The 11,913-nt window shown below is 35.4% G+C and overlaps 1 protein-coding gene across 1 annotated transcript in view; it reads left to right on the top strand.

Annotated features, from left to right (window-relative positions):
• LOC106468939 (cleavage stimulation factor subunit 2-like) overlaps positions 1-1,643 on the top strand; it is a 17,779-nt gene extending 16,136 nt beyond the window's left edge. The window contains exons 11-12 of the mRNA XM_013929391.2: positions 868-1,011; positions 1,373-1,643. Of these exons, the coding sequence (XP_013784845.1) occupies positions 868-1,011; positions 1,373-1,498 (270 nt within the window). The 3' untranslated portion in view covers positions 1,499-1,643. The remainder of the gene's footprint in view (positions 1-867; positions 1,012-1,372) is intronic.
• Positions 1,644-11,913: the final 10,270 nt, after the last annotated feature.

Below are 11,913 nucleotides of genomic sequence, written 5' to 3'. Positions count from 1 at the left end.
CAAAAAACTCACAGCAATAGTTGACTACACCAGTGAATCAATGTTACCTTACTTATTCTAAAACTTTCTCAACTATTGCTGTGAGTTTGGTAACATTAATTCACTGTACTGCCCACCGCGAAAGATAATTGTTGAGCACTTCAGTCGTGCTAAGAGCCACTCAACAATAACATATCATAAATCTACATTTTTCTTTCTTTAAATTATATTACATTTTGAAATGTGAATGATAGTATGTTTAATTCTTAACAATTTACTGTAGAATATCCTGCTTGTGAAATAAAATTTGGCATCAACATTGTTAATGTCTGTTCTCCCATCATTTCAAAAGTGGATGTTGAGCTTTGCCTGCGTGTGCAGCTTTTGAAACGCAGCTTGGGAAGCAGCCACTGTAAACAGGAGGTAGATGAATGCTGAGACAGACACTATGGTTTGATACATGTATAAGGTCACTTATTTAAATAAAAATAGTCTTATAATGCTGTAACAGCTATTTTAAATGTTAATATCTTTCAAAAGAAATTTTGTCTGCTCTGATGTTGTACAAAATAATGAATATTTCGGACACTATTCTTAATTAGCTTTGCAACAAATAACTAAATATACAGAATGGTCATAAGAAAGGTGTTAGAGATTTATTAAAACATTTCAGAATGTGAGGGATGGTCCCTACAGGTGTTCAAATGTTGATAAAACAAGACTGGTAATTCTAATCGGTTCTTTCTTTATTCATTCAGTATTTCTACAAAATAAGAGAAAAATCATAATAACATTTCATCTGCACTTTGATTTACTGATATTTGTGAACAGACAAATGTCAGTAGTTTGAAATTTTTGACTTGTATGTTTGTTTGTTTTTCCCCACAGCAAGGACCTAGGATGGCAGCACCCATGCCATCAGTAGGCATGCTAGCTTCGATGATTCCAATGTCGGCCAGGCCAACAAATCCAGCAGCCCACTCGGCATTAGCGGCGGCAGCAGCCGCAGCAGCACCTCAGGATCAGGAAAAGGTTTTCTGTTTATTAATAACTTCTGACCATTTGATATAGTAAATGACTTATGTTAAAGTATACTTCACTATACTATTGCTAGATACGTAGGCTGAAGGTGTGGTGTTTATTTATACGTAGGTCTTTTAATGCTTGTGCACGTGTTTGAATATGATAAGATTGCTTTATTAATCCTTTACCTCTCAAACAAATATCTATTTATTAAATATTCCTCTGTTTTATTACCGAGACTTGACGATGAAGTAACATTATGTTCACGGTTGTTTCTACTACAGGAGGAAAATAAACAATTATTTGGTTATGAAGGCCATAGAAGTTGTATTTTGGTCATGTATCTGAAGCTGTTACTGTTTTCTTCCAGGCTGCTCTTATCATGCAAGTACTCCAACTTTCTGATCAACAAATCGCAATGCTTCCACCTGAACAACGACAGAGTATCCTGATTCTGAAGGAACAGATAGCTCGTAGTACTCAGCGACCTCAGTAAGGTCTCGTGGCTGCTGTGTCATCCTTTTTTTTGGGGGCATTTATAAAATATTTCCAATCTTGTTCCATTTCAGCAGAATGTATGCTATTGGAAGACAAATAAATGTCACTTTGATTATTAAAGTGAAATCTGTAACGGCCAAAAATCGTATCAGCTTTATAGTTCTGTAGCAATAAATAAATATTATTTTAAGATGAAGAAACAAGATTTAATACATGACACAGCATATAAGGGTTGGCTTGTTATTCCAGTTTATTTTGGACGTTAAACTTGAAGAAACAAGATTTAATAGATGACACAGCATGTAAGGGTTGGCTTGTTATTCCAGTTTGTTTTGGACGTTAAACTTGAGTATCTGTAGTTGAATACAAATTTAATTACGCAGCACAGTACTAGGTACGACATCTTTAAATCAAGCTGTAATAATGTTCTTACATTGTTTTTGATAATTTATCGTTTGACAAAAAATTAAAGTTTAGAAAACCAGATAACTTTAGAAACTGGAGGAAACCTCTATTTTCAGCCATTATATTATTAATACTTCTTGAATTTGCTGTTTGAAGATCTTAAAAATAAAATAGAAGATACGTTATGGACATTCTAAGTAGCATTAATTACTATTAAATGTTCATAATTTGATAGAAATGAAGAAAGCATGTGTCCAAAGCTTACCAATCTCTGAACTCTGTGAGCCACAGCAAACTTCTGTGGATATTAATTCTTTTCACTCGGCTATTTCTATAGACTTGTATCATACATACGTTATTAAGAATGGTGGATTACTCTGAACATTATGTTACGTTAGACTAAATCAGGACACCAAGTCACATTATTTCCATCACCCCAATAAGTAACATACTCTAAAAGAAAGTTATAAGCTTTAAAAAGACACAAGTTGCTCCACCACCCACCACCTTTATAAAAATTGAGTAAGATAAGCAACTGTCCAATCTTTGCTCACCCATCTACTGACTTAAATTAAAGAAACTTACAGATCTGATATTTGATCTCATTTAAAAGCCTGGGCTAAACCTTGACTACTTCCAATTCTTTATTTTTAAGATCTAACTTTTTATTCTTGCACCAAGGGATTAACAGGATTCAGGTCAATTCAAAAATTTCCTATAGAATCCCGAGGGTCAGGAATATAGCTAATACAAATAGACGAGAGCACCTAAAACCTCAACTATTTCCTTGTTATCAGCATCAAATCCCCATTTTAACGTTTTGCTTACCTTTAATATACTTAACATTCATGCTAGTAGTTTTAACATCAACAGTAAGCTGTTTCTCATAAGCCCTTATGGATTTCCTAATTTCTTTTTAATCGAATCCTCCTAGCTTTCACATAATTGTGTAAAGCTCAAGTTAAATGCAGGTTATTTTTTACAATTTCCCAAGTCAACTTTTAACTCGTTATGCCAATTCACCAATGATAAATATTTGTGGTATTCTCAGGTTCATTGCTTACCTAGAGGTAAGATTAACTTTGTAAATAATCAGGGGTTTATACAAGAAAAATATATGAAGTCCAAGCTTTAAACACAACAAAAAGAAAGTCAAAAATATATGAATGCAAAGAACATTTGGTATCATTTCTGATATTCTTAAATTAATCCAAATAATTCTGCCAATTTTTCTGTTCTAGACTGAGAGAGCATGGCATTATATACAAGAAACAATAGCATCATTTCTCTGTGTATGTAGGCTTTACCCCCATTGTTGGGGCAAGTAAGAAGTAAATAGGGAGGGTTTAACCTCATGGCTGTTCTAAACTTAAACATGACAATTTTGCCAGAGAATCCAAAAGAGATCTTTACTAAAATTGTCCTTTGGAAACATAAAAAATACCTTAATCCTCTTGACCATCTGTGAAAATACCTTAATCCTCTTGACCATCTGTGAAAATACCTTAATCCTCTTGACCATCTGTGAAAATACCTTAATCCTTTTGACCATCTGTGAAGATACCTTAATCCTCTTGACCATCTGTGAAAATACCTTAATCCTCTTGACCATCTGTGAAAATACCTTAATCCTTTTGACCATCTGTGAAAATACCTTAATTCTCTTGACCATCTGTGAAAGTACCTTAATCCTCTTGGCCATCTGTGACTAGAACAGAAAGTGAGTAGTGGGCAAGGCAAATTTTCTGTACTTGTGAGAGTCATGGCCAGGTGGTTATGGAGCTCGACTCACAATCTGAGGGTCGCGGGTTCGAATCCCCCTCCCACCAAACATGCTCGCCCTTTCAGCCATTGGGGCGCTATAATGTGACGGTCAATTCGTTGGTAAAAGAGTAGCCCAAGAGTTGGCGGTGGGTGGTGATGACTAGCTGCCTTCCCTCTAGTCTTACACTGCTAAATTAGGGACGACTAGCGCAGATAGCCCTCGTGTAGCTTTGCGCGAAATTCAAAAACATGTGAGAGTCTACAAGGACGTGTAACTAATGATGATTGCAGTTTACTTCTCTTAGCAAAAAGAGATGGAAAATATGGTACCATACCCCTCACCTCCCTCGTTTTTATTCTGTCATAATTTTAAATTAACATAAATAATTAAAAACCTCAGATCTATGGCGTTAATATAATTAGAACGACACATATAAGATGGGCAAACACAAAATCATTAACGATGAAAAAAGCCACAATAATAAGACTTGAATACGAAGAAAATTATATAAAAGATATCCTTTAATATTAATTGAAATCTAGCACCCAATGGCACAGCGGTATGTCTGCGGACTTAAAACGCTAGAATCCGGGTTTCGATACCCGTAGGTGGGCAGAGCACAGATGGCCCTTTGCGTAGCTTTGTGCTTAATAACAAATATAGAGAAGAAGTTACACAAAATATACAAATACCCATTAAATAGCCCCCCAGTGGTTCAGCGGTATGTCTGCAGACTTACAACGCTAGAAACCGGGTTTCGATACCCGTGGTGGGCAGAGCACAGATAGCCCTAGTGTAGCTTTGTGCATAATTAAAAACAAACAAACAAACCCATTAAATAATGTGATCAAAATCATAAAATGTTACATTAATAACCGTTAATCTCAGTACAAAAGAGGAAACTGGGAAAAAAGGAGCTTAGAAAATTAATTGTAAAATGGATTGAATTGTTTCAAAGAATACCATATAAAAGCTAGCTGATGGGACCCGTTAAGGGATCAAAATTGTATAAAGGACAATGTTCTCTTTCTTTTGTTATTAAATCCTTAATGATCTCATTGGATGCTAATTGCGTTCCCTGCTTTGTGGAAGGTAAAAATTGACTCATTTAACTGATTGTACGTGTGTCTAAAACCAAAGCCTATAAAAACAAGTGCAAATGTGCTGTATTTCAGGGGCTTTATAGCCTCCTCATCATGCAAAAGTCCTAAAACAAAATAACCCTGTACACCATCGGACAATTTCCAGTTACCATATAAAAATTATGGTAATCAAGACAGCTAACTCTGGGTGATGGATGCTACACACACACGTAATGGCTCATCTTTATAGAAGTATGTATGTACACATATACAAGTGATCATGCTCGACAAGAAAGCACGTGTTACATATAAGCAAATATGATGGATATTATTTACATTATTGAGGCTTTCATTGATTGTTACAATATATATAAAGATGTTTAAACCCTTTAATGATTATGCACATAAAAGTTTGTGTATACTTGGGGTATATAGTTTTAACGTAGAATGTTGGTCAAATAAATAGTTAAATTTCCTTCGTTCTACTTACCTATTGAACTGGATCATTCTTTTATATAATCACGTGTATTTTCTAGTGGGAAAGATTTCTGTAGAAGTGAGTAGTGATATTTTCTGGGGATAGCATAAATTCTAAGAAAATTGCATTGCTGTTTTTTGTATATAGTATTATGTTTTCTCAGTCTGCAGCAAATCCTTAACTGAAAATGCTCCCATAGCAAAAGTATATATTTATTCTCTGAAAGCTACCTCCGGTAAAAGCCCCGTGCTGACTGGTGAACATATAAAGATTGTTATACATTGGCACAAATACTGTCCAGTCATTCTTTGCACAACTTGGTCAGATAATTCAGATTTAAATGATGATACTTTTCCTGTTCCCTGTGGAATATACACACAATTACTTTAAAGGAAATAAGTGCACCTGAGAATACAAAATATATACAGCAATCTGGTACATGTATACAAAACATATACATTTAATTAAATCAACAAAACAAATAAAAATACACCTAATGGTCAAATATACAAAAGAAAAAAACTTTCCACAGGCTTTATACATAACAAAAAAGCTACATATACATTAACCAAGATTATACATTATACAAAGGCTAAACAAAAACCTTAAACTAAATGCCTAAAGTACTTCTGAATACGATATTTACATGTACTATATATATATATAATGAATGTACTCAGAATGAAAAAAGTCATAAATGAAATAAAATACTATTATATAATGAAAAGGAAAAAACCCTTTAAAACATAATTTTATACTTAATATGTTAACCTTAAAACAATATGCAACACTGATAAAATAAAATAAAAATTACAAAGAAAGGTAAATAAAAATGGAAAAGAACAAATAAACATTATATACAATATTTATATTCAGCATTGGCCTAGAATCTCAAGTCGAATAGGCGACTCTTCCCAGACAGCAGTGCACAGAGATTCTTCACATTTGCTGTGGCTTATTTTATTTTGGATATTTCCACTAAGACTTTTAAAAAGTTATTGTGTTGCATTATAGGAGTGTTCTCAGCCCTGGCCCTGCCTCTTGTTCTCTTCCTGTTAACACATCGCACATATCTTATTTCTAATGAGTGAACTACGGCAAACAACCAATAAAGTACCGAGATCATCAAAAAAGTTTTTTCAAATTTCAGCATGACCAAAACTGGGATGAAAAGCATTTCAACTTAGGTAATGGAAAAAAAAAGAGTACATAGTGAAAATTCAATTGTGTGGTGTTTAAAAACAGAGTGTTTTGAAAAAAGTACAGTTCAAAGATAATTAATGCATTTGTGCTGAAACTGTAAGTTTAAGCCTAATAAGAAGGAATTGCAAGAAATTGATCTCCTTGGAAAAGCCCCCCCCCCAAAAAAACAATAACACAAAAAAAATAATGTTTCATATGTAAAATTTGCGAATAATTACAAAGATTTAAAAACAAATGGGGCAATATACTATGTACAGATGAAGAAAAAATTAATGCCGGTGAAGAATTATTACAATTATACTTGTCATAAGACATTAGTATTAGGCCTATTAATTTTTAAACATTAAATTCTTTATCTAGTTTCTTAGGGAGTTACGAGAATTAGAAGATTGTATAAGGAGAGAAAATCATACAAACGTATTTACAAACAAATGTTTCAGAACCAAAACAAAACATAATTCAGGCACGGATTGGCCCATCGGGATAAGAAAAACTCCGGTTGTTTATTTTTAAATGTATGTAAAAAATGCTCTGTCAGCACAATAGAGAAATAACTATTTCTGGATGTTTTTGTAAAATACTTGTACAGTCACTGTGGAAAAATGTGGCCAAGAGACAATCTCAAAAGTAATGGCCTTGAAGCAGTATTATAACACTAGCTCGTCAGGCCATATCCAGTGGGTGACGCTTAATTGACTCTGGTTTTGAAGTTAGCCGGGTAATGATCAAAAATATACATATCTGTTTCATAAGTATTCAGAGAAGAAAGAAAGAAAGAACTGGTGATCTAAAAGTTGTGAACTGGTCACTCCAAGTTTTGACGTTATTCTAACTGAAAATGAACAGCAACACTAAAAAGTGATATCACGAAAGAGAAGTCAACTAACCCTCGGCAACACAAGAGTAAAGATAAACTTGTATCCATTGTTGACTGACATAGTCATAGAGTAAGGCTAAAATACTGCTTCTATTCAATGCAGAATATTTATTTATTTTTGTGTTCCAAAATGGGGTACGTATATGTGATATTGTAATATTTAGTATGAATATGACATGTAAATGAAAGCAACATTTTCTTTTGAAAATAAAGAAGATGAATAGTAAAGTCCAATGAGTTCCAAGTACGAAAATACGCAAAAAAATTCAAATGTTCAAATGTTTTTCAGTAAATAAACCGAAAACGGACAGCACAGGAATGAAAGACTCGGATACTACCGAGTAACTGCAAAATAACTGTCTTTATTTCTTCCATACCAACAAAGAACATGGTGGAGTTTCACTGTATACTGTCCCCGCAAGTAGCCCGTTGAATAGGAAAACAACAACATAGGCCAGCTTGTGAATTGGTAAACTAACTGGCCTGACTGTCAGAACACAACTAGCCCTCGTGTAACTTTGTGCGAAATTAAAAAAAAAAAAAAAAAAAAACAAAGGTAAGAAGAGCACTCAGTATACAAAGGATGGAAAAAAACCTGATAGGTTGAGTTTATTCCAATATTATTTCAGGCCAAAGTCTTATTGCAGTATCTTACACTTTTGGATTACCTAAATCAATAACAACGCTCACTACTTTGGTACAGCCTTCAAGCTAATAGAGTTAAAATGAACTGATCAAATGACACATCTATTCTGTGACAGTGCCTGTCTTTAAAGCAGTATCCCTGAAAAGATGTCCATAAAGTATCCCCAGTTAAGAAAAAATTGAAAATCGAAACTCATTTGTTTGTTTGAAAGTGGATGTTTTGCTACGTAAGTATTCTAACACTATCCTCGTAACAACTGAATTCTTATAATTTGACTATTTTCATTGTTGGATTATTGTTTGTAAATAAGCACAAAGCTACATATTAGACTATCTGTGCTCTGCCCACCATGGGTATCGAAACCCGGATTCTAGCGTTGTAAGTCCGCAGACATACCGCTGTGCCACTGGGGGGGGGGGGGCTGTTGGATTATTAAAGAGTTTTTTTTTTTTTTTAGTATCAGTTTTACAACTCATTGAAATGAACCTCAAACTGGATGGTGTCGCCAATGTAAGTCTTTCGATATACGAGGTTTTTAATTGTAATAATCCCGATTTTGGCGAAATATATGTGTCCACTCAGTTAAAAAGGTCGCTAAAGAAATGGCGAATGTAGTACATTACCTACCCTATTTAGTTAAAACGATAAAATTTGAAGAATGTCCCATTTCACACATTGTTTTCTTTTATTTTTTTAGATCCCTATCCTGTCCATACATCAGCTTCTTTGTCAAGTGCTTCACTGGACTTACTCGTGTATACGCTTGTTTGTATAATTACACATTTTTGTCACTTGACAAAAGTTATCCTTGCCGTTTTTTGTTTATTTTAGAACCTCGGACTCTTTGTTTGTTTAATTTCGCTACCCGAAAGCCAAATGCGCTAGCCGTCCCTAATTTTGAAGAGGAAAGTCAGCTTATCAACATCACCCACCGCGAACCCTTTTATGAACGAATAGTGGGATTTGTCGTCACATTATAACGTTCCCATGGCTGAAAGGACGAGCCTGTTCGGAGACGGGATTCAAACCCACAACCCGCAGATTGCGCAGTGGTATTCCCTAGTCACCAGTCAACGCGAGGCGTAACTCTTGGATACGTCTCGATACTCGCAAAATACGATGAAATGTCCGAAGTACTTGCATGGAAAAAATGACTGTGGCGATAAAACTCAAACAGACGTTATAACTTCTATTTGTGAACCGATCTAAATCTTGAGTGTTATAAATAGACACAAAGTATCTCGTGCAGGTGGCGTGCCATCAACTCCTACAGGTGTAATTTATATCTAAAATGACAAGTTAAGCGATGGAAATATATATATATATATACGTTTGTGTGTGTGTGTGTTAGGTGAGGGTGGGTGGGATTAATTCAAAGCTGTCAGAAAAGTGTGCCGAAGATAGAAACTAGAAGGTTGAGTGACATGTTCCCTTAAAAATTATTTAAAAAAGTTTTGGCTTATTTTGATTCAGAAAGAGTCAATGTTCGATAGTAATGAGGGATTGTTGTGAAAGTAAGCAAGCAGTCACTTGAAGGGGTGAAGTGGGTGTAGAAATTTGAGTGAAATGAAAGAGGCTGACAATTTTATAAATATGGGAGTACACATAGAGTTGTTACTTAACCCAAACATCAAGTATTTATCTATTCATGAGCATTAGGTATACACGACTCAGAGTAGATAAACAGAAAGTTGTTCCCCCACCCAAGCATCAAGTATATATTTCTTTAAGAGTATTCGATATACATGGCCTAGAGTAAGTATACAGAAAGTAGTTCCTTTGCTCAAGCATAAAGTATTCATCTATTTACGATAATTTCGATATACATAGCCTAGAGTAGGTATAGAGAAAGTAGTTCCTTTGCTCAAGCATCATGTATTTATCTATTTACGAATATTCGATAAAGGTAGCCTAGAGTAGGCACATAGAGAGTTATTATCTTACCCACGTATAAAGTATTTGTTTATTTCTGATCATTCGATAAACATTCAAATGAAGTTTTTGCAAATGGCCGTGCAAATTATAATTGTACACACTGATATTTTTATTTCCATTTCGTACAACTTGCTCCTCTGCCTTTTATTGTTGTTATTTTTAGCGCATATTACATTTTTTCTGGAGTCTGGATTGGTGCTTCACAGAGATTTGGAGAGGCACTTTTCCATCGAGAACTCCAAGCCTCCCAGTAATGTGCCCTAAACACACTCGTTTTGTATTATTACATACTGTGTCCGGTGTCTTTCTTTCTCAACTCATTCAAAGTCAGATAATAGAGTTTAATTCTGTATAACAGTTTTTGCCGCATCTCTCTTTATTCTGGTAACATATCCAATTGCTAATCAGGGAAATAAGTGCACGTGAGAATACAACAGATTAGGTAGGAAGGAGAAGAGTTTGTTGCTGTTACCAGGTTTTGTTTCCTGTTTTACTCTTGATGAGCGTATTCTTCTGGCTCTTCTAAACTTTTATGTTGTTGTTTGTTGTTAAGCATAAAGCTACACAAAGGGTTATCTGTGTTGTGCCAACCATGAATATAAAAACCTGATTTTTAGCATTATAAACCCCGAGATTTACAATTGAGTTACCTTGGGGACAATGGGGGGGGGGTGTTATCGAGTTTAAACCTAAGTTTCTGCGGGTAGATGACTTTCAGAGAGAGTTTTCAGGTCTGTTCTAGACTTTGCTGCTGCAAAGGTCCACGAATTGGTTTTTGTTGTAGCCCTAGACACGGGAAGGTAAACAATTGCATCAGAACAATTGATTGTATCCCCCCCTAAGGATCAGCATGAGTACCTAAGAAACACAGACAACTGTGGATTATCGTGGTGACATGCAATCTAGCGAGTCCAAGACTAAATGGGAGAGCCACTAGTAAGGACTCCCAGGTACTTTCCAATTAACCCAACCTCACATCTGGATGAGGCAGCCCAAGAAAGAGGTTGGAGGTGCTGCTAGTGGCCAATGTCCACGAGCATGGGCTAGTTTTTAACAGGTGACACGGTAGGCAGTTACTGGGGTAAGCGTGAGTCTCTCCATGGTTGGAGGTATACTGCGAAGGTTACCAAGGGTCATGAAGAAGTCTGTGGTTAAGACAGAGACAATAGATGAGCTATCTATGGTAACCCATGGCAAGGACCTGATGGTCGTCTGAGTGTAGAGGTCACTGAGCATGGTCTCAACTCGTGAACAAATGAGAAGTTTGAAGTTTCTGATCACCATACCTCTTCTCACTAAAGCTAATGTACATTTTAGGTAGATTGGTCAAGCTTTAGTTGGAGCTACAGAATTAGTGTATATATCATGGGGCTGCGAAGTCGTGTTGTATGCTGATGCCAAAGACGGTGAAACTGGGGTGGAATTATTGAAATTGGAAGATAAAGTTGAACGCGTTATTGTGTCTGTTAATTAACACTCACAGGTCCTGAGTGCAAATATTGCATTATGAATAATAAATTACTATGTACTATTTCTGAAGTGGTTTATGAACGTTCAATGCCTGGAAGGATCACAACATTGCACGTGAATAACTTTGTTTCCTGCAGCACAAGTCATAGGGTAGAAGATTCTACTGGTGTTTGGATACCACAGCTCACGAGTTTCAAAAAAAAAAAATCAAAAGAAGAACCCAGATTTAACATGGGTGACCCACGCTATACAACAAGGTAAGGCACAGCTAGTGTATAAAGACTAGGCTACAGACGAACTTTACTTTTATTAATCAGCTAGTGTATAAAGACTAGGCTACAGACGAACTTTACTTTTATTAATCAGCTAGTGTATGAAGACTAGGCTACAGACGAACTTTACTTTTATTAATCAGCTAGTGTATGAAGACTAGGCTACAGACGAACTTTACTTTTATTAATCAGCTAGTGTATGAAGACTAGGCTACAGACGAACTTTACTTTTATTAATCAGACTAGGCTACAGACGAACTTTACTTTTATTAATCAGCTA

This window comes from Limulus polyphemus, unplaced genomic scaffold (genome assembly GCF_000517525.1).
Source record: "Limulus polyphemus unplaced genomic scaffold, Limulus_polyphemus-2.1.2 Scaffold3229, whole genome shotgun sequence".
NCBI lineage: Eukaryota > Metazoa > Arthropoda > Merostomata > Xiphosura > Limulidae > Limulus > Limulus polyphemus.
This window is presented reverse-complemented; position numbering and strand designations above follow the sequence as displayed.